The sequence below is a fragment of the Melospiza melodia genome, chromosome 3 (genome assembly GCF_035770615.1).
Source record: "Melospiza melodia melodia isolate bMelMel2 chromosome 3, bMelMel2.pri, whole genome shotgun sequence".
NCBI classification, from domain to species: domain Eukaryota; kingdom Metazoa; phylum Chordata; class Aves; order Passeriformes; family Passerellidae; genus Melospiza; species Melospiza melodia.
The window spans coordinates 72,379,476-72,397,069 of record NC_086196.1 but is presented as its reverse complement, the minus strand read 5'-3'; the positions used below and the strand labels follow the sequence as shown (position 1 = coordinate 72,397,069).

General features: G+C 40.5%; 2 protein-coding genes across 8 annotated transcripts in view; both read left to right on the top strand.

Annotated features, from left to right (window-relative positions):
* Window positions 1–17: 17 nt before the first annotated feature.
* Window positions 18–11,571, top strand: BPNT1 (3'(2'), 5'-bisphosphate nucleotidase 1). Of its 2 annotated transcripts, none has more exons than XM_063152232.1 (9): window positions 18–149; window positions 3,410–3,534; window positions 5,583–5,687; window positions 5,945–6,052; window positions 6,563–6,611; window positions 7,568–7,659; window positions 8,625–8,822; window positions 9,685–9,790; window positions 10,955–11,571. In XM_063152232.1, exons 2-9 carry the CDS (start codon window positions 3,418–3,420, stop codon window positions 11,101–11,103), a joined length of 924 nt encoding a protein of 307 aa, XP_063008302.1. In that variant the 5' UTR covers window positions 18–149; window positions 3,410–3,417; the 3' UTR covers window positions 11,104–11,571. The 2 variants fall into 2 exon arrangements, with proteins under 2 accessions (XP_063008302.1, XP_063008301.1); XM_063152231.1 differs by lacking the exon at window positions 18–149 and adding an exon at window positions 191–304.
* A 3,198-nt stretch (window positions 11,572–14,769) lies between these two features.
* Window positions 14,770–17,594, top strand: part of EPRS1 (glutamyl-prolyl-tRNA synthetase 1) — a 37,531-nt gene continuing 34,706 nt past the window's right edge. For 3 of the 6 annotated variants that reach the window (XM_063152226.1, XM_063152227.1, XM_063152225.1), the window contains exons 1-2: window positions 14,770–14,871; window positions 17,137–17,221. In XM_063152226.1, the coding sequence (XP_063008296.1) occupies window positions 14,826–14,871; window positions 17,137–17,221 (131 nt within the window). In that variant the 5' untranslated portion in view covers window positions 14,770–14,825. The remainder of the gene's footprint in view (window positions 14,872–17,136; window positions 17,222–17,594) is intronic. The other 3 variants (XM_063152230.1, XM_063152228.1, XM_063152229.1) reach the window with 1 other exon arrangement.

Below are 17,594 nucleotides of genomic sequence, written 5' to 3'. Positions count from 1 at the left end.
CAGGGCGGGCGGCACGGTGACTGCTCGGCGCTCCCGACGGGCCGGGCGAGATCTTGAGCCCCGCCCGGAGCCGGAAGGATTCGAGGCCTTCCCAGGTGGCTCGGTAGAGGCAGCGAGTCCTCTCCGAGGGAGCCGGCGCAGAGGACTCGGTGCGCTGCGGGCGGGGAGCAGCGGTGCTGGGGCGTGGGTCCCTCCTTGGCACGGGGACGAACGCGAAGGGCTCGGAGCGCCACGCACGCTGCCGGCGATCGGTGCCGGGCTCTGGAGGCCGGTGGAGATCACGGGAAAAGCGAGGCTGGACGCGGTGAGTTGGCGGCTGCGCCAGCGGAGCCGCTTCTGCCATCCCTGACGAGCCGTGGTGTGTCCGGCCGCGCTCCGCTGGGTGCGTTCGCGGGCACCGCTCCGAGCTCCGGCCGCGCTGCCCTGCAGGCGCTTTGCCACCGGGACTGTCATGGCAAGGGAATCGGGAACAGGTTCCCTTGTTTTACTCTTTGGTGAAAGGAGCTAGCACAGCCCTTTCCCGCTTGGAAGTCTGTAGGTGAACCTCAATGGGGTTCCCACCCTGAGTCCTAGCCTTCTTCTGCAGGGTAAATATCGCTCCCTTACATAATAGAGAGTTAAACTTTTATTAGGTGTGGGCCGAAGTTTATTGTAAAGAAATAAGGAGCTGTGGTCGCTTAGGCATTGAAGAGTTCTAAGAATGAAATAATGGCTTAACACTTGGATTTAAGGACATGCTCTGTGTGATGTCTGCTTGCTCCTTTCATCATGCAAAACCATAAAATTATAAAATGGAAGTTTGCATAAAAGAGAATGAGAACCACTAACAAATCTGTAATATGTGCTTTGATAAGTTAGTTGTTGTCAGCCTGTAGGACTTAGATACATCAGAATTAAAAAGTAGAACGAGAACTCATTAATTTCAATAGGTATTGGAATCGGCTGATTTGGCAACACCATTGAACAGTTTAGTTGCTGGGCTAGAAGAAAGGAGGGAAGATCTTTAGAGGAAAAGGATACCCAAGTTTAACTTGAGGGAATAATTGCTGTGCAGTATTTGTAAACTGCACAGTTTTCTAGGAGTCAAACTATTTTTGTGCAAAGCACGCAATATATTCTTAAGTGCTTTGTGGAAGTATACATTAGACATTGCCCTCATCAGAAAGAATGTGCCATAAACCTATAAATAAGTTCACTTGAGATCAAAAAGTTACAGAGGTGAAAATCTTAGAGGCAACTACTGCATTCACTTATCTAATCAAAAAGGTCCAATACACCAGAAGACCTGCCATACAGGAGATGCAGCCCTGTAAAAATCTAAGGCACCTTTGCACTAATAAAATACTTTGCAATTCATTAAGTAATTACTCCAGAATGATGAGGAATGGGTGTTGCACCTCTCATTTCAGTTTCTTCTAATAAAACTTATCTTTTCATAAAAGTATTTTAAGGTTTGCCAGGAGATCTTGGATTCACCACAGAAAGTATATTTGTTTTCCCTAAGTATGGACAAGAAAAATGAACCTAAAAATACCTTGGGTCAAGCTTCAAGAATGCAAGATAGTATTTCTGTATTGTTTTCTGAGTCTTTTTAGATTTTATGCAAACATAAAGTAAGTCAAGACTTTAAAACACATTTTCATCTCATTTTTGAAGTAGGATCAAGTGTACAGTGAGAGGTCAAATGACTTTTTTTTGAGAAGCTGAGCAAAGAATGTTAATTATGTTCATCTGATAATTCATTTAAATTCTTTAATCCAAATTTTCCATCTAATATGCTACTTTTTTAACTCCTTCTCAGAAATTCTCATATTCCGTATATTTTCATTATGGAATAAATTATTTTCCTTCATGCTAACGTGTTCCACATGATGGTGTAGACTTAAAACAGTATATGGCTTTTCATGTGTTATGATATATATTTGCTCTGCAACTTTCAATTGTTTGAGAGCTGCTTTTTGCCACAGGTACCATTTCCAAAAGTTCCTCTGTAACCATTGCTACTTGTCCAGGGTTACTTTGGGTATGGACCTTGGCTGTTCTACAGAACTCCAATGCACTTTGTTCCCCTCCATCAGCTGCAAATAATAATTAACATTAGCAACTGTGCTTTTTGAATGTGCTTGCACAGTCGTTCTACTCTTTCAGCCTCAGAGTGCTTCTGATTTTACTAGTACAGGTATTGTGTTACTGAAGTGGTCAAAAAGTTCTTAAATTGGCTAAATTTGGGATTCTGATACCTCTGACATTGCTGATTTGTGAACAGCCATGAATTTCATTTGTCAAGGAAGAAAGGAAAGGTGTTGTATAATGACCTATTGCCGCTTAGGCAGGACTTGCTGCAATTGCAGTATTTATTATATGATTGTTATATTACACTTCCCCTGTAATATATTTTCTTTTGTGAGGTGATCAGTGAGTTCCTCTGTATTTTGTTCTGGCTCTGCTCAAGGGTTTCCTTGGAAGTGTGTCACAGATCTGAGGCCAAGCCAAAAAGTGTGTCATCTACACAGACAGAAATAACTAATAGAAAAACATAAAAAGCAATTATCTCTGCATTTTAAACAAATGCAGTGTGGTTATCAATACCTCTTTTTCCTGAGCTCCAGAAAAGCTGTGAGGAATGCCAGCCTTTCCAAGGGTGATGGCTGTTCTATTGGTATTCTGGTTCTGTTGGTGACTGAAGGTCCAGTGAATTGCACTGGTTTGTGCTGGAGAACAGATGAGGAAGACAATGCAGTATTAAGAATGACAGAACACAGAGTGCTGAAGGGAGGCAGGAAGATAGAAATTGATTTCCATAAAGAAATCAGAAGTTAAACTAATACAAAAAGGACAGTTAAATTCAGATGGCCAAATTCAGCTTTTGCATACCAGTTAGCAGCATCTGCATATCATTACCCTACTTTGTGTGCACAATTAGCCATCTACAAACGCCTATTTTATAGTTAAACAAGGGAATAGTACGTGAAGTGGTTGATGTCATCCTGTCTGGTAGTCTTGTGCTGGAGTTTTGGGCACGAACCAACTGTAGGTTCAGTTCTGAAGAAATGAACTGATGTTCAAAGTGTGCAAAAATGAGTGCTGTGTGTAGACTCTTTCTTAATATTTATGATAAGAGTTTCTGCTGCTGCTGTTGTTGTTTTTTAATGTCATTCTATTTTAGTAAGAACCAGGTTCACTGTCAGACAGAACTTGAGTATTTGGAAGATCTTGTCTACAATAGCTTTACATTCTTGTGTTCATTAATTGTATTTTTAAAAAAAATCCAAAGCTCACCTCGTTGCCATTTACTGGCAGTAACCCACTTTCCTCTTTCTACTCTGTTTGAAATGTTAGGTAAAATACTCTACTGTTTTTCTTCTGTTGAAGAGAGAAATGTTCAAGTTTGCTTTTTGTTTCTTTTCAGCATTCAGCATGGCTTCTCCAGCTCTTCTCATGCGTGTGGTGGCCTCAGCATACTCTGTTGCAGAAAAAGCTGCAACAATTGTTAGAAATGTCATGTCTGCAGGAGATCTGGGCATAGTTGAGAAGGTATTACCTTTTACTTTGCTCCAGTTTAATTTCACTTGTTAATCTTGAGTTAGATACAAGCCAAAGTGGTATTTTTAAAAATCAGCAACTGTGGGAAGAAATACAGCCCTCACCTCCCCTGCCACCACCTACAGCAAATATTCCTTTTTAAAGGATAGAAATAGACCTAGAAAAGTGTCTTTTGACCAGTACTTCTAAACAACACTTGTACATTTAAAAGAAACACCATAATTTTGTCCAGATTTCCCTCACAAACACGTTTGCATAGCACCTCAAAATTCATAATAAGGAAATTAACAGAAAATACACTATACCTATGCTCTCACATCCATAGTACAGCTTAAAATATCATGCTCTTGCTGAATTTTGGATTAGAATAGATCAGTGTTTGATTTCCTAAAACAAAAAAGAACCTTAGCTTTTATTGTAAATCAAAATTTTCAAAATAAATTCAGATTTAAATCAAATTCAAATTTAATTCTAAAAAGAAAACAGGTATTAAAGTTCTTAATTTGCTGTAATTTAGTAAGTTGCACTGATGAACCAGGATCTTTGCTTTGACTACAGTACCAGAATAGGTGAAATTAACTTTAGAAGTTAATTCTAGCTTTACAGATATGTAACAATATTAAGGGCATAATTAAAAAAAATTCTTGGTCTTTACATTGAAGGTACCCCAGGAATTTACATTATTCAAAAATCATCAGTTGTAACAGGTGATATTGGTTCTAAGTAAGATTGATTTTACAGTCTTAAATTTTTTGAAGAATGAATACTACAAACACAAAATTAGATTGCAAGCAATGACCAATAGAAGAGGTTCCTGTTTGAGGGACTAGAGATCTTGAAATTCCTGCAAGCTTCTTGCCAAAGGTGGCTGCTGAAGGAAGAGGAAGAAGGCAAAAGGACTTCTGCATGTGCCTTTCTTTGCAGTCTGAAGAGAAGAGATGCAGAACAGAAAGGAACAGAAGTGCTGCTTCTCATCATTCATCCTCTTTCTGTAGCCAACAAACACCAATTCCAACTGGCCTTACTGAAAGCTTTAGAATATCTGGGAAGGGAATGTTCCACCTTCTCCCTCAACATAGGGACCCTCCATCCATTTATCTAGTTCAGGAACACCTGAGTTTTTACCATCTCCTTCCTGATACCCTGAGTTTTCTTTCCCTCAGTCGACTCTAAGCTCTCCATTTGTATTGCTTTTCTTGCTAGTGCTTGTACTTCCTCCATCCCCCACTTGGAATAGACACTTCTGTCCCCCATTCTTACATTGAAGAACTACTTACACTGTTTATTGGATTCATGTCCTGGAACAAAGGACATTCTCTGCAATAAATTGATCTTACTGAGTCTAAATTCAGGACCAATTTCAACCAAATTAATTAGGGGATGAGAGGGAAATTTCAAAGAAAAATGTCAAATTTCATAAAATTGTCACTTGGCTAAGGGACAGACTAGTTTTGAGCATGCAAAAATTAACCCAGTACACAATTCTAAATAGAAAATCCGATTCCTATGGCTAATTCCAGTAGCTGGATAAAACACTTTCCATGTTGTCAGCAAATAAGATACAAGCAGATAGAATTTTTGTTTGATACAACTAAGATGCAAATCTTAGATGAACTATTTTTCTAAATTCCAATGCTAACAGAATTATTTCTTACTGGGATTCTATCTCTAGACCTAAAGGGTTTAAAAAGTGTTAATAAGTTACCTACTTTCACATTTAGCTGTTAATTAACATTTAAGAAATTACTCTGTGTGTGTGGAATATATGTCTAGCTATCTGACATAGGGAAGGCTTGCAGTCATTTTTTTATGTCACCTTGGGGCACCAAATCCACTGTTCTGCCGTCAGAGCAGTTTGTCTTAGCTCTGGGGTGCACAGGAAAACTCTGCTTCTTGCAGTTTTTAGCCTGCCTTTCACAAGGTCACTTACTGGGTTGAATTTTTACCAAATTAGACTTCTTTTAGATTACAAGCAGATATTCAGAGTGCTGTATGGGCCACTGAACTGGTGTATTTTTTCACCTATCCATCTTGGACAGGCTGGACCCAATGACTTGCAGACCAAAGCTGACCGACTGGTACAGATGAGCATTTGTGCTTCCCTGGCACGGAAGTTTCCCAAGGTGACAATCATAGGAGAAGAAGTAAGTACCTGCTTTATTCACACTAACAGTTTATCTTGCTGCAGCTTGCACTAGAATTTGCTTTGGCTGGGTTTAGGAAAACTTTAGTTTTAATTGAAAAAAAAAGAACCCAAAACGCAACAAATAAAGGTATTTCCATCCCGTTTCACCTTTCCATTTCTTTAGCTTTTTCAAGCTGCTGTCAAATACACAGCTCTAAAGCAAAATGAGGTGAGTCCAAAACATTTTTCTAATAATTCTGAGAATTCTTTTGTTAGGAGCTGCCCACTGATGATGTAACTGAGGATTTAATTGAAAATGGTCACTCTGAAGAAATACTGAAGAAACCTTGTCCTCCTCAGTACACAGGAATTAAAGAGGAAGAGGTAATGCTTAATATTTTACATTATCTATACTACTTTCTAATTTTAGCTAAGAGTGCATAATGAAGAAAGGTTTTTTCAATTTGCCAGTTTTTCTTTTTTGTTTGAAAACTAAAATGTAGTCATGAGAATCACACCTCCAGAGCTACAAATGCTGCATGCTCCTGTCTGCAGTAATGGGAAATGGAAATTGGCTTCTTACAATTTGTGATTCAAATTAATTTGGCAGGAATCTAGTTTGGACATATGAAAGTAATCTCATTTTCTATTTCAGCTTAAACCTTCATACTTCTATTAAGAGATTTACTGAGACATTCCAGTCAATACTTAAACGTTTTTTTTTGGTGTAAAATACTATTATAGGCTTCAGCCATATAATATTGCTAAAACTTTGGATCTCTTTATTTCCTTACTCCTATAAGGAAATAAAAGCACTAAAGTAAAATATATACTTTGAGTGTTAATTTACATGATTTGTATTTGTTAATTTTCCCTTATTTTTTATTCTTAAAGCTTGTAATATGGGTTGATCCCTTGGATGGAACCAAGGAGTACACTGAAGGTTGGATTATCTTTTAATTATCTTGGTAAAAAAAATAGCAGTAGTAATAAAGTAGCATACATAATGCATAGTTTTATAATAGAAGTTACTTACAATATGGTTTCATATGGCTGATGTTTCTGTACTTTTTGAGTGCTTGGAATGTATTTATTCACTCTATTCAGTTCTAACCAGTACTGAATATTCCTGATGGACTGACCAGTTTTTATCACTTTAGAGCTGCCTTTGACTGCTGGCTGGTTGTCTTGAGTCTTTAGTTAAATTTACATATTTTTTTGCATATCTTTGAGTTGAAGGACTAAATCTCCCCTTCAAACAGGAATATGCTCAATTATATTTGCATCTTCCTCTCAAACAACCCAAATACCACAGCTGTACTTGTAGCCCTTTCAAAATGAAACAAACATCCTGCCACAAATCACGATTTTTCAGTAATGGGGTTTCTATCCATAGAAATAGACCCTAAAATGAAAGAAAAGCAAAAATAAAAAGAAAAGCCTCCAAGAAACCATATGCTGAAATATGCTTTTGCCTCCTAATGCATCTTTTAGTTGATTAATATAAAATCTTTTAGGCAGATTTTTTTCCCTTTTTGGAGAGAGAGATGTACAACTGTCAATAAATTGTTAGTTTTGAATAGCATTAAAGAACTCCCACCACAATTACAGAAGAATGTCATCATATACTGCTGTGTAGTTGTATCTTTAAATGTCCTTCTCATTATGTGTTAATTATAACATAGCTCTATTAAAAGAACTCTATCTGGGGCATTTTTTAGCAGACCTTAAAGCTAAATGACTAAAAAATTATATTAACATCTGAGAATCCTGATTATTATTTGCATTTTTAAGATAGCACTCTGCATACTGATTTGTGGACTTTTATTGGAGGTTTATATTTTTATTAAGATCTTTCTCTTTTTCAAGCTTAACTACATTGCTGTTTTTTCTGTCCAGGTCTCCTTGACCATGTAACAGTTCTCATTGGAATTGCCTATGGAGGCAAAGCAATAGCAGGAGTTATTAATCAGCCATATTACAACTATGAGGTATTAAAACATTGATTTATTTAGAAGCATTGTGTGATTTCTAAATGTGACTCCTAAGCTATTTCAGTTAGCACACTTGCAACTGAAATGTGGCATGTAATGGAATTAATGTTGTAATGTAAGCTATTGGGGTTTTAAAATTAAATATATATATAATTTTAAATGTTGGTTTCCAGGAACTGAATGTCAGAAACTTACTAACAACTATACTGAATCATGAGGCTGGTGTAATGCACTGATACAGAATATATTATGTATATACTGTGCAAATTACTACAGTCCTTATAAAGTACCTACTGTAAAACAAGTACAGGTCAGTGGTGCTGCAGTCTTTGCTAGAAATCCTTTAGTAAATCCATGCAATGGGTGCATTTGCAATGTGTGGTAATTGCTATAAATCTGCAGCCCTAAATAAACCAAGCACAAGTTGCCACTGACAGCTCAGTTAGAGTGTATCATGCCAGGCTTCAGGATGGCCAGCCTACAGACATTTATATATTTGGAGATTATTTCAGTATTATTGGGGGAGCTCATGATACAGCCTAATTAATTAAACTTATTTGAGTTAAAAGAAAAAGCCCTTGAGCTGATGTAATACTATCATATTTTGTGTGACATGCATCACAAAATATTTCAAATTACAAGATACTTTCAATTACAGATTGTGCCCCAAGTACAGAAATATACAAATATCAATCTGCCAGTCACTGGAGGCAGGATGCAATGCACCACCACAATGTCACAGATGAGAAAAGGGTCAATGATGTCATTGCTTTATAGGGAAAGAGAACTAATTTCTCACTCTGGGCTCTCAAGTAGTTCTTTTTAAGTGCCACTGTTTAAATGTACAGCCCAGTATTAATGTTATACTCCCTGATATGCCAAGATGCATTGAGGTACCCTTTCCTTTTGTGCTTTAACTGCTCATCAGTGTGATTAACCATCACTCTGTGCTTTTTTTGCAGGCAGGAGCTAATGCTGTGCTGGGCAGGACAATCTGGGGAGTGCTGGGCATGGGTGCCTTTGGCTTTCAGCTGACAGAAGCTCCTGCTGGCAAACACATCGTAGTTACCACGCGCTCCCACAGCAGTGCCCTGGTGAACGAGTGCATCGCTGCCTTGAACCCAGACCATGTCATCAGAGTTGGAGGAGCAGGAAACAAGGTATGAAAACTCCCAATCTTCTGGTTTTACTGCGAGGTGGCATCTTTGCAAAAAAATAAAAAGACTTTTTAAAGAAATTATTTGCTTACCTGCATGAACATACAGGGGAGACTTCCTCCACCTTACCCCACACAACTTCTCTTCCTAGCATTCAGTCTGCTGTGAGGTTGAGAGAATTTGGCACAGGTGTATTTGTACCAGTGCCCACGCTGGTCATGGCTGAGGTCTGTCTTCCCCAGTATTCTGTTTTTAGGGGTGAAAATACAAAGTTGTAAGACCAGAATGACTAAATGGAAATTCAGTTTAATCTCAGTTATTGGACATGTCCTCCTGTTTGCGTTAATACAGCTTTTGTTCCAACTACCTAGCAGCACATTTGAAAGGATAAAAATATAAGCATACAGTGATATTTCCTTTGTGAAATTTCTCTGCATACTGGGAACATTCATTTGGTACAGGTTTTAAAGCTGTTTTGTCATAGCTGTCAAAAACACACCCTCTCATCTCTTTTCTCTAACATGTGCAAGACCCAAAGAGGCACTAACACAACATGTATATATTTTCCACTTTATTTTTTTAGTACTTGCACAAGAAGCAAATTCTTGTTTCTGAAACTGAGAGCAGATTTTCATCCCATAGACTGTATATATAACAATCAAAAATATTGAACTGGGAATGGTGATACAGTATAGCTTCTAAATTTTAATGCATTTATTGTAATATTAATAAGGAAATGGCTGGTGTTCCTTTCCTGACTATCAGTACTTAAATGAACAGATTTAATCCTCACTTCCTGGTGTTATTTCTACCCATTTCTAAATTCCTAAATCCTTTGCAATGATTGCAACTCTATTTGTAACAGATCATTCAACTCATAGAAGGCAAAGCATCTGCTTATGTATTTGCCAGTCCTGGGTGCAAAAAGTGGGATACATGTGCACCTGAAGCTATCCTACATGCTGTGGGAGGTAAGTTAATAGCATTCAAAGTTCCAGGATAAGTGACACTGCATTAATTTGAAGTTAGTTATGCTTTCCATTGAAAGAAAAATGACAATACATGTGTCAATAACTGTCACATAATTAAAAAAGGCAAATCCCCAAATTTAATTTAAGGTATATTCATTTTAATATTTTCAAAACAAATGCCCCTTTTCCTTTTCCTGTTGGCTACTATCTCACAGTAAAATCTGCTGTCCTACTAACAGAGTATAGTAGTTTATTATTAGTAACATGTTATGTAATATGTGGACATTGAATTCTTTAAACCAACAAAAATAGGTCAAATCATGCTGTTGTTCTTTGGATGTACAAACTCCAAAATTGAGTCATTAATATAATTCAATAGAATTAATGGTCTCCAACCAACATGAGACACTTCACTTATCTAGAGGCTAAAGGAGTTGGAAAGTTATGAAAAGACTCACTACTGAAGATTTGAAGTAGTATTATTTTTTTAAATTCTTCTTTCCACAATAATAGGCCTTTTACCACCATATGCTCAAATTATGGCGTTTGATTCCTAAATTCTGTCAAGTAAGGACAACAGTCTTTATAATGACACTACTGAACTCCTCTGCAGTCTGTAGTGTTCATAACTGTGGATAATTTTAAACAGGGTTAGCTCAAGCACAAAGCAACCCAACCAATCTGGGGCAGCACAGTGCTGTATTTAGCCTCTTTGGTAAGTAGGAATCTCCTGGTTACATTAGCTTGAATAAAGATCTGTCCTGCTAAGTGATTCCTAAAATCTCATTTAAAACCAGCTGGGGTGTTTCAACACTATGTTAGAGTTTGTGGTATAGTTACCCTGGTTTTTACTTGAGCTGAGGATTTTTCATTGCCACTTGTCAATGGCAAACGTAAAAGCTACTCAGGAAGCATTTAAAGTAATCCATGAGAGAGAGATGTTTTCCTTTTTCTGGGACACAAAGAATTTAAGTATTGTTGAAAAAAAAATAAACCCACTAATTATTTGATTTCAGTCAATATAAAACCTGTTGTACTTAAATTGGAAGCAAAGATACTTCACTATCTGAAGACAGGCATGTGTACCACAAAGACTGCTTTTAGTTATTTCACTTGAACTAAGGGACTCCAACTCCTTTTTGCTGAATTTTTTTTTTTTTTCAGGCAAGTTAACTGATATCCGTGGAAATTCATTTCAGTATAACAAGGAGGTGAAACACATGAATTCAGCTGGGGTCCTTGCCACTTTGAGAAATTATGACTACTATGCCAGTCGCATTCCAAACACTGTGAAAGAATCTCTTGTGCCTTAAAGCAGGGAAGAGTCTTCACTTGGCCTGGAAGGCTGAGAAAATGAGCTTGGTAAAAAAGAAAGCAAGAAGATGACTGAGCATGAAATTCTGTTTCATAGAATCTGAACTGAATTCTTTCAGTAAGGTGTTCAGTAATTTCAAAATCATACAGAATCTCTAAGTATCTGTTGATCAGATTGTTTGGCTGTGTTGAGCAGACAACATCAAAAGTCATGTTTCTTTAGTAGTTTTCTATATTCTTTGGGAGATTTTCTTCCTCATGACTGAGTGTAATACACTGCTAATCATAACACTGCAGACCAAAAATCATCTTCATATTCTGAGCACAAAATCATGTTAAGTCATGTACCTGATCTTGTTCAATGGTTTTTGTTGTCAATAAGGGTTATTGTGTTAAATACAAATGGACTAAGTATTTGCCTGGATGGATGATCCCATTTGTTATAAAGTTGCCAGTTTTGATTCTTAGAGGGGCAGTTGAATTTTTTTTGGTCTTCACTGAGTTTTGGGATGGCCAGTTGGGGTTGTCTGAGTTTTGCAGAAGGCAGGACACAATGCAGTTGGGCCTGGAAATCTCAAATAAGGGTTCATGGTTCAATGAGGCTCAGTGAAGTGTACATACAGCAGAGTTCAGAACAGCTCAGTTGGAAACCCAAGGAAGCATGACAAATGCAGGAGTTCCTAGCACCTCTATGATGATTTGAAATGATTTTTCAGGGTTTATGCCACTGTAGTCTTGGAGCACTTTGGGCATCCAAAGCCAAGGTCACTTTGCATACTTGGGAATAACAGAAAAGTCAGACTTGGAAATTTTCCATGTCCAAATTCTGAGATAAAGCAGGTTCCTTTCCAACAGCCCCAGAGTTGAGGAAGTTGACACTACCATTTCCCCTGCCTGTGGAGCACAGGCATGTTAGAGGAGGGGAAAGAACAGGGCCAAGATCACCTAAAATTAACTTTGAATTGGAGACCCTGTTTCAGTCAGCTTTCCCATAGGTGTGGCTGGTAGGAAACCAGGATTTAACTGCCCAGTCCACTTGAACACAAAGGAGAACCAGTGGTAAATTACGTATGACTAACTAAAATTGGAAACTTAGACAAACCCTTTTGAAGTCTCTTCAAGCTGAATTTAGGATTTTTGAATTATGCTCTTGAACCAGTGAGGCATCTGTGCCCCTTCTTTTCTCCAGATGTTGTGACTCAATTCCCTTACTCTCAAATGAAGGAGTCCTAGGGCCTCCTTTTCCCTATCAATGTGATACATATTGAGGCATGCCAGTTTCAACAGACAACATGGAGCTTTGCTTTTCTTTCTGTTCTCCTTGTGGAGAAAAGAGTGACCTATGTCAGGTTCTCAGGCAGGTGGTCTCAGGGAGGGTGTCTGAACACAGCTGCTTGCTTACATAAAGACTGAATCCCTAAGCTCTCACACATGATTTTTTCCCTTACCCTCTGCCAGCACCATGAAAGCCAAAGTAGCCTGCAAGGTGCACTGCACCTTTCTCACTTCCTCTCTGCCCACAAGATTAGGTCTTCTAAATAACTACACTCTTCATCCACACAAGCTACCTTTACATGAGTGCCTCAAGGTATAAAAAGTTGTCTTCCATACAGAAGAAGGTTTTGAAATTCAGTTTTCCAGTGTGTTCAAGTTACTTCTTTCTCCTGTCATCATACAATATATTCAACAACTCCACCTAAAGTCCTTAGTTAAGATCCTTTCCTCACATTAGGGTTACACCAATATGACTTCACTGGCTTAAAGCCAACTCTATTTCCAACAAGCAGGAACATCTTGCCACCAAAAGATATGAACAAGGCAACTCTTGCTGAAGTGTTCCTGTCTCTCCATGTGCACACGTGGAAAAGAATCTAAGGAATCTTTTCCTTAGTGAGGTCCTCTTAGCCTAATGTCTACAGATAAATTAGCAAGATTAGCATTTACCTCATTCTAGCATGACACTGGATTAGAGCTGCATATATAGGAACAATGTGTGCTTCTAATCCCTTGATCTAAAGCCTACCTTTCTTCTCTTCCTCAATTGCATAACTGGTAAGAGCATGCAAGGTAGATTCAGCCTGCTTTAATTCTTCATATTTTGGCCCATTATAAGTTTAGTCATTCCACATACTGATTGTGACTGAAGTGAACCACATAGCAAGTACAATGATTTCACTATTTATTATACATAATTTTTACCTTTATCTAATACAGGATTCTTTGAGTTGTATGCTGTAGCATTCCCATCAAAATTTGCTTGAGAATTTGCAAAACATGTTAAGATAAAATGTAGAACAACTCAGGCAACACAAAGGCCTGACTTAATTCTTCTTTCCATGCAATCATTAAATCAAATTCAAATACAAAGGACAGAACCCATTGATAGTAATCTTCATCTGTTGCCTCTATAATCTTATTTTCATCTGAAACTTGCAATAGGTTTGAAAATCTTTTCAGCATAAACCTCTTTCTAATTCTGCTGTAATTCTATTTCTAATTCTGTCAGCTCATTTAGTTACCTGAATGGGAGTAGAACACACAGCATGTATCAGCTTCTGCATGATGTGGAAAGATACTTATATATGGAAACTCGTAGAAATACTTTCCATGCTTACAGAAACTGTAGAACCACTAACAGAGAAGAGTAGGGAAAGTTGAAATTAAACCCAGCAGCAGGAATCAAGCATAAAAACCAGCACATAATGTGCAGTCATGCTCTGGCTATACCACTCCACTGCACAAAAAGCACTGGTTCACCAATCAAGCATTTGATAATGTCTCTGTTAGCACATTAGGTGCTACAGTAACATCTATAAAATAGATGGGGGGTGGGGGGAATCACAGGGACACTGCATTGTCCTTGCAACAAAGTGAATTTGAGCCAGTCTCTTGTGAAAACTCGGTGACACAGCATTTTGTAATTCATTCCAAGGCTCCAGAAGGTGGCTGGGCACTGGGACAGGCTCTCCAGTGAAGTGGTCACAGTGCCAAGCCTGCCAGAGTTCAAAAGCGTTTGGACCACGTTGTGCAGGGCCAGGAGTTGAACTCAATGATCCTTGTGGGTCCCTTCCCACTCGGGGTGTTCTAGGACTCATCTGACCCGCTGCAAAATTCGCACGTTTGTCACAAGTTTAACAAGTGACATCCTACAAAACCAGGAGTGAAACCACCGCACTCAAACGCGTTGGTATGTGCTGCGCTGCTCGATGTGTTTGGATCATCACACATAGAAAAGGGGCTGGAGGCATCTCCACGTCTGCGAGCCACACATCCAGCTAAGGGCTTTAGCAGGCAGCGCCCGCAAAGCCCTGGGGAAGGCTCAGCCGGAGAAGCCGTGAGAAGGGAAGCAGCGGCATCTGGTTTGCTGAGGGGCAGGGCAGCCCTCACCCAGCACCCATCCTTCATCCCGGCCGGCTCCCCAGGGCTCCACCGGCGCGGCCGGGAGGGCCTCGTGCGCCCCCTCGTCACCTCCGGCCGGCTCCGGCTCGGGCCTCGCCCCCTCCTCCGGGCGGGCTCTGGGCCGCGACAGCGAAGGGACGCACCGGGCACCCTCGCCTCCCGCTCCGCCGCCCCTACCGCTTCTCCCGCGGAAGTGACGAGCGCTTCCCCCGCCCCGGGGCGGGTCCTGCCGGGCCGCCCTGGCCGCGCCGGCCCCTGCCGAGTTGGCAGCGCTGCGCGCCCCGCCCCGCCGCCTCCCTCGGTTCCGGCGCTGGCGGCGGGAATGGCGGCGCTGAGCCTCACCGTGGACGCGGGCAGTCCCCCTCTCGGTAAGTGCGGGCCGGGCCTCGCCCCGCGCCGCCCCGATCCCGCTCTGCCGGGGGTGCGGCGGGGCTCTGTCCCCTCCCCGCCTCCCTGGCTCCCTCCTGCCCGTGTTGCATCATGCGGCGCCGGCCGTGCCCGCGTGCGGGGCCGGGCGAGGCGGCACCGGGGCCCGTGCCCGTCCTTCCCATTCCCCCCGTCCGTCCCATCGCTGCCGCCCTTCCCCGGGGCCGTGAGCCCGCCGCGGGTCCCTCTGGACAGCTGCTCGGGCCGTGGCGGAGCGGCCGGCGCTGGGCACGGCTCTGGCTGCGGAACTCGGGCACGGGTGCAGCCTCGGGTGACTTGGCACGTTGAGGCTGAGCGTTCAGTGCAGCCCTCGTTCACATCGCTGCTCGTGAGCTCTGCCGCTGCCTTGCTATTTTCATTTTCAGTTCTAATCCGCCGGTAAAATTCCCCTCTGGGGAACTGGCTGAAAGTTCTCAGATGCTCCCTGCCCTTCGAGGTTATTTTGCCTTTAAAAATGTGAGAACCTCCTTCATTGCACTTCCACCCATCTGGAAACGATCTTTTGTATGTGTTCCATAAAATTTCTCTATTTCGTTGTAGCTGTTCAAAATAAATTTTCTTCCTATTCTTCATCGTAGTTTATTGATTTATTTTTCTTGCTGTTACTCCCAAATGGATTTCAGAGTTGAATACAACTTGCATGATTACTGATTCAAGGTATAAAAGCATGTATGTTTTAAATAACATTTCTCCTAAGACTTGTTTATACTGATTTGCCAAAAAAGAAAATGATGCAATATGAATTATGATTAACATCAGGTTTAGGGGCTTTGGATACTTATTTTGTTTGACAGCTGGTGTGTGGCACTGGAGGTTAATTTCAGGAGATTGCATGATTGTGTCAGAAATGTTACATATTGCAGATGAAACATTTATATCAAGGAGACAAGCACACTCATCTTACTCATCCCTACTTCATACTCTTCGTTGTGTCTGCCGTGCAAGAAAAGTGTAGTAATTTTTAATGTCATCAGTATTAATTACATAGCTTGGTGCACGTAATACTTGTTATTTTCAAAGCGTTTCCATGCATGGTTTTAAAATACTTACGTGTCTTACTAACGTATTGCATAAGGGATGTCACCCTGAATTTCACAGATGGATAGCTGAGGGATGAGAAGAAGAACCTTGACTTACTCTTAATGCCACAAGAAGGGTTTTTAGCTGAGCAGAGGTGAGAGCTAGGGAATTCCTAGCTCCAGTGGTTTGTATTTAGGCCAGTGTATTAATAGCTTCTAGTATCGTCTGCCTTGGTAGCTGGAGCATTGTTCAGGGGAAGGTAAAGTGCACAGCATGCTGTGGGGACTTTACAGGTTAGGTGGCTTTCCAGACCTAGAGTACAGTTCCTGTTTTTCCTGTGCAAAAGCTTGCTGCCTTTGTACGTGCCTGAGCAAAGTTAGAGAACACAAGCTCTCTGCCTGTGCTCAGCAGATGAGCCTGGAGCAGAGCCAGTGCAGAAACGCAGCCAAGTGAGCTCGGTGCTTTGTTTAAGCTGCTGTGTCGTGCTGTGGAGCCTCGAGATCAGAGCAGGTTTGCATCAAGCCTCTTGGAATGTGGACAGAGCTGTCTTCCAGTCAATGGTGTAGCCTAAAAACTTCAGTAATTATTTTCTTTTTGCAGACCAGTTTTTACTGTCACTGTTGAACTACTTTGAAAACCTGTGTAAGCTTCCTGTGCTTTTACATGGATAAAGTTTCTTGGTTTTGAATGGCTAATCTTTTCATAAACTTTAAATCAGGTTAAAAATAGTCTCATCCTTGATCTGGTATATATGAAAGTGCTGGTATGTTCAGTAATTGATCTCCTTTGATGCATGTGTTAGGGCTGGAATGGATTACATTAGTAATATTGTTCAATAATTAAGGGCTTTTTGATTACATTCTCCTCACATACTGGGGGACAGGACTAATTTTTACCATACCCTTAGGAAGCAAAAATGTATCGCCGCTGACCCTTGCTGAGCTCACTGCAGATCACTGTGTGCTGGACATTATCAATTTGAGGCTGTAAGGATTGCCAAGAAGAAGCCTCTTGCATATGAGACTGAACATTGGTTTTTTTTTTTTGTTTACCTGGGCATTCTCGCTTGAAGGAGTCTCTTCAGTCACCTGGTCCTAGTGGATAGGAGATGTAAGTGGTTGGTTGTAACTATGAAATGTATCTCTCCTGGAAGGAAGTTCAGTATCCTTTTCTCTTGTATTTTCAAGGAGCTCTGCTGACGGTGGAGCATGTGAAGAATGATGTTGAAATTTCAGTGCAAGAAGGCAAAGAAACCATCCTCTCTGTGTCTGAGTAAGTGACTTTGCATCTCTCCTTCTACCTTTGGGTCAGCAGTTTTAAAAATCACATGGTTGTAGCATTGACAGTAACCTTTTGAGGTAGAAGGAAAAGAAAAACACCACAGTTTTATTAATCACTGCATTACTGATGTCTCTAGCACAGGCAAAACATTTACAGTATATTCTGAACTAGATCTTTATGGAATAAACTTTTTATTCACCCATGTATAATATTTATGCTGTACCGGTCACTTTACTGTTTAGGACTTTTTGTGGTGCCATGGGTTACCAACAGCAAGGCTGTTTTATATTAGAGAAGTTTGATAATATAAGATTCCTTGGGCTTGTACGTGTGTGATGAACTGAAATTTGAATGTTTAGATGAC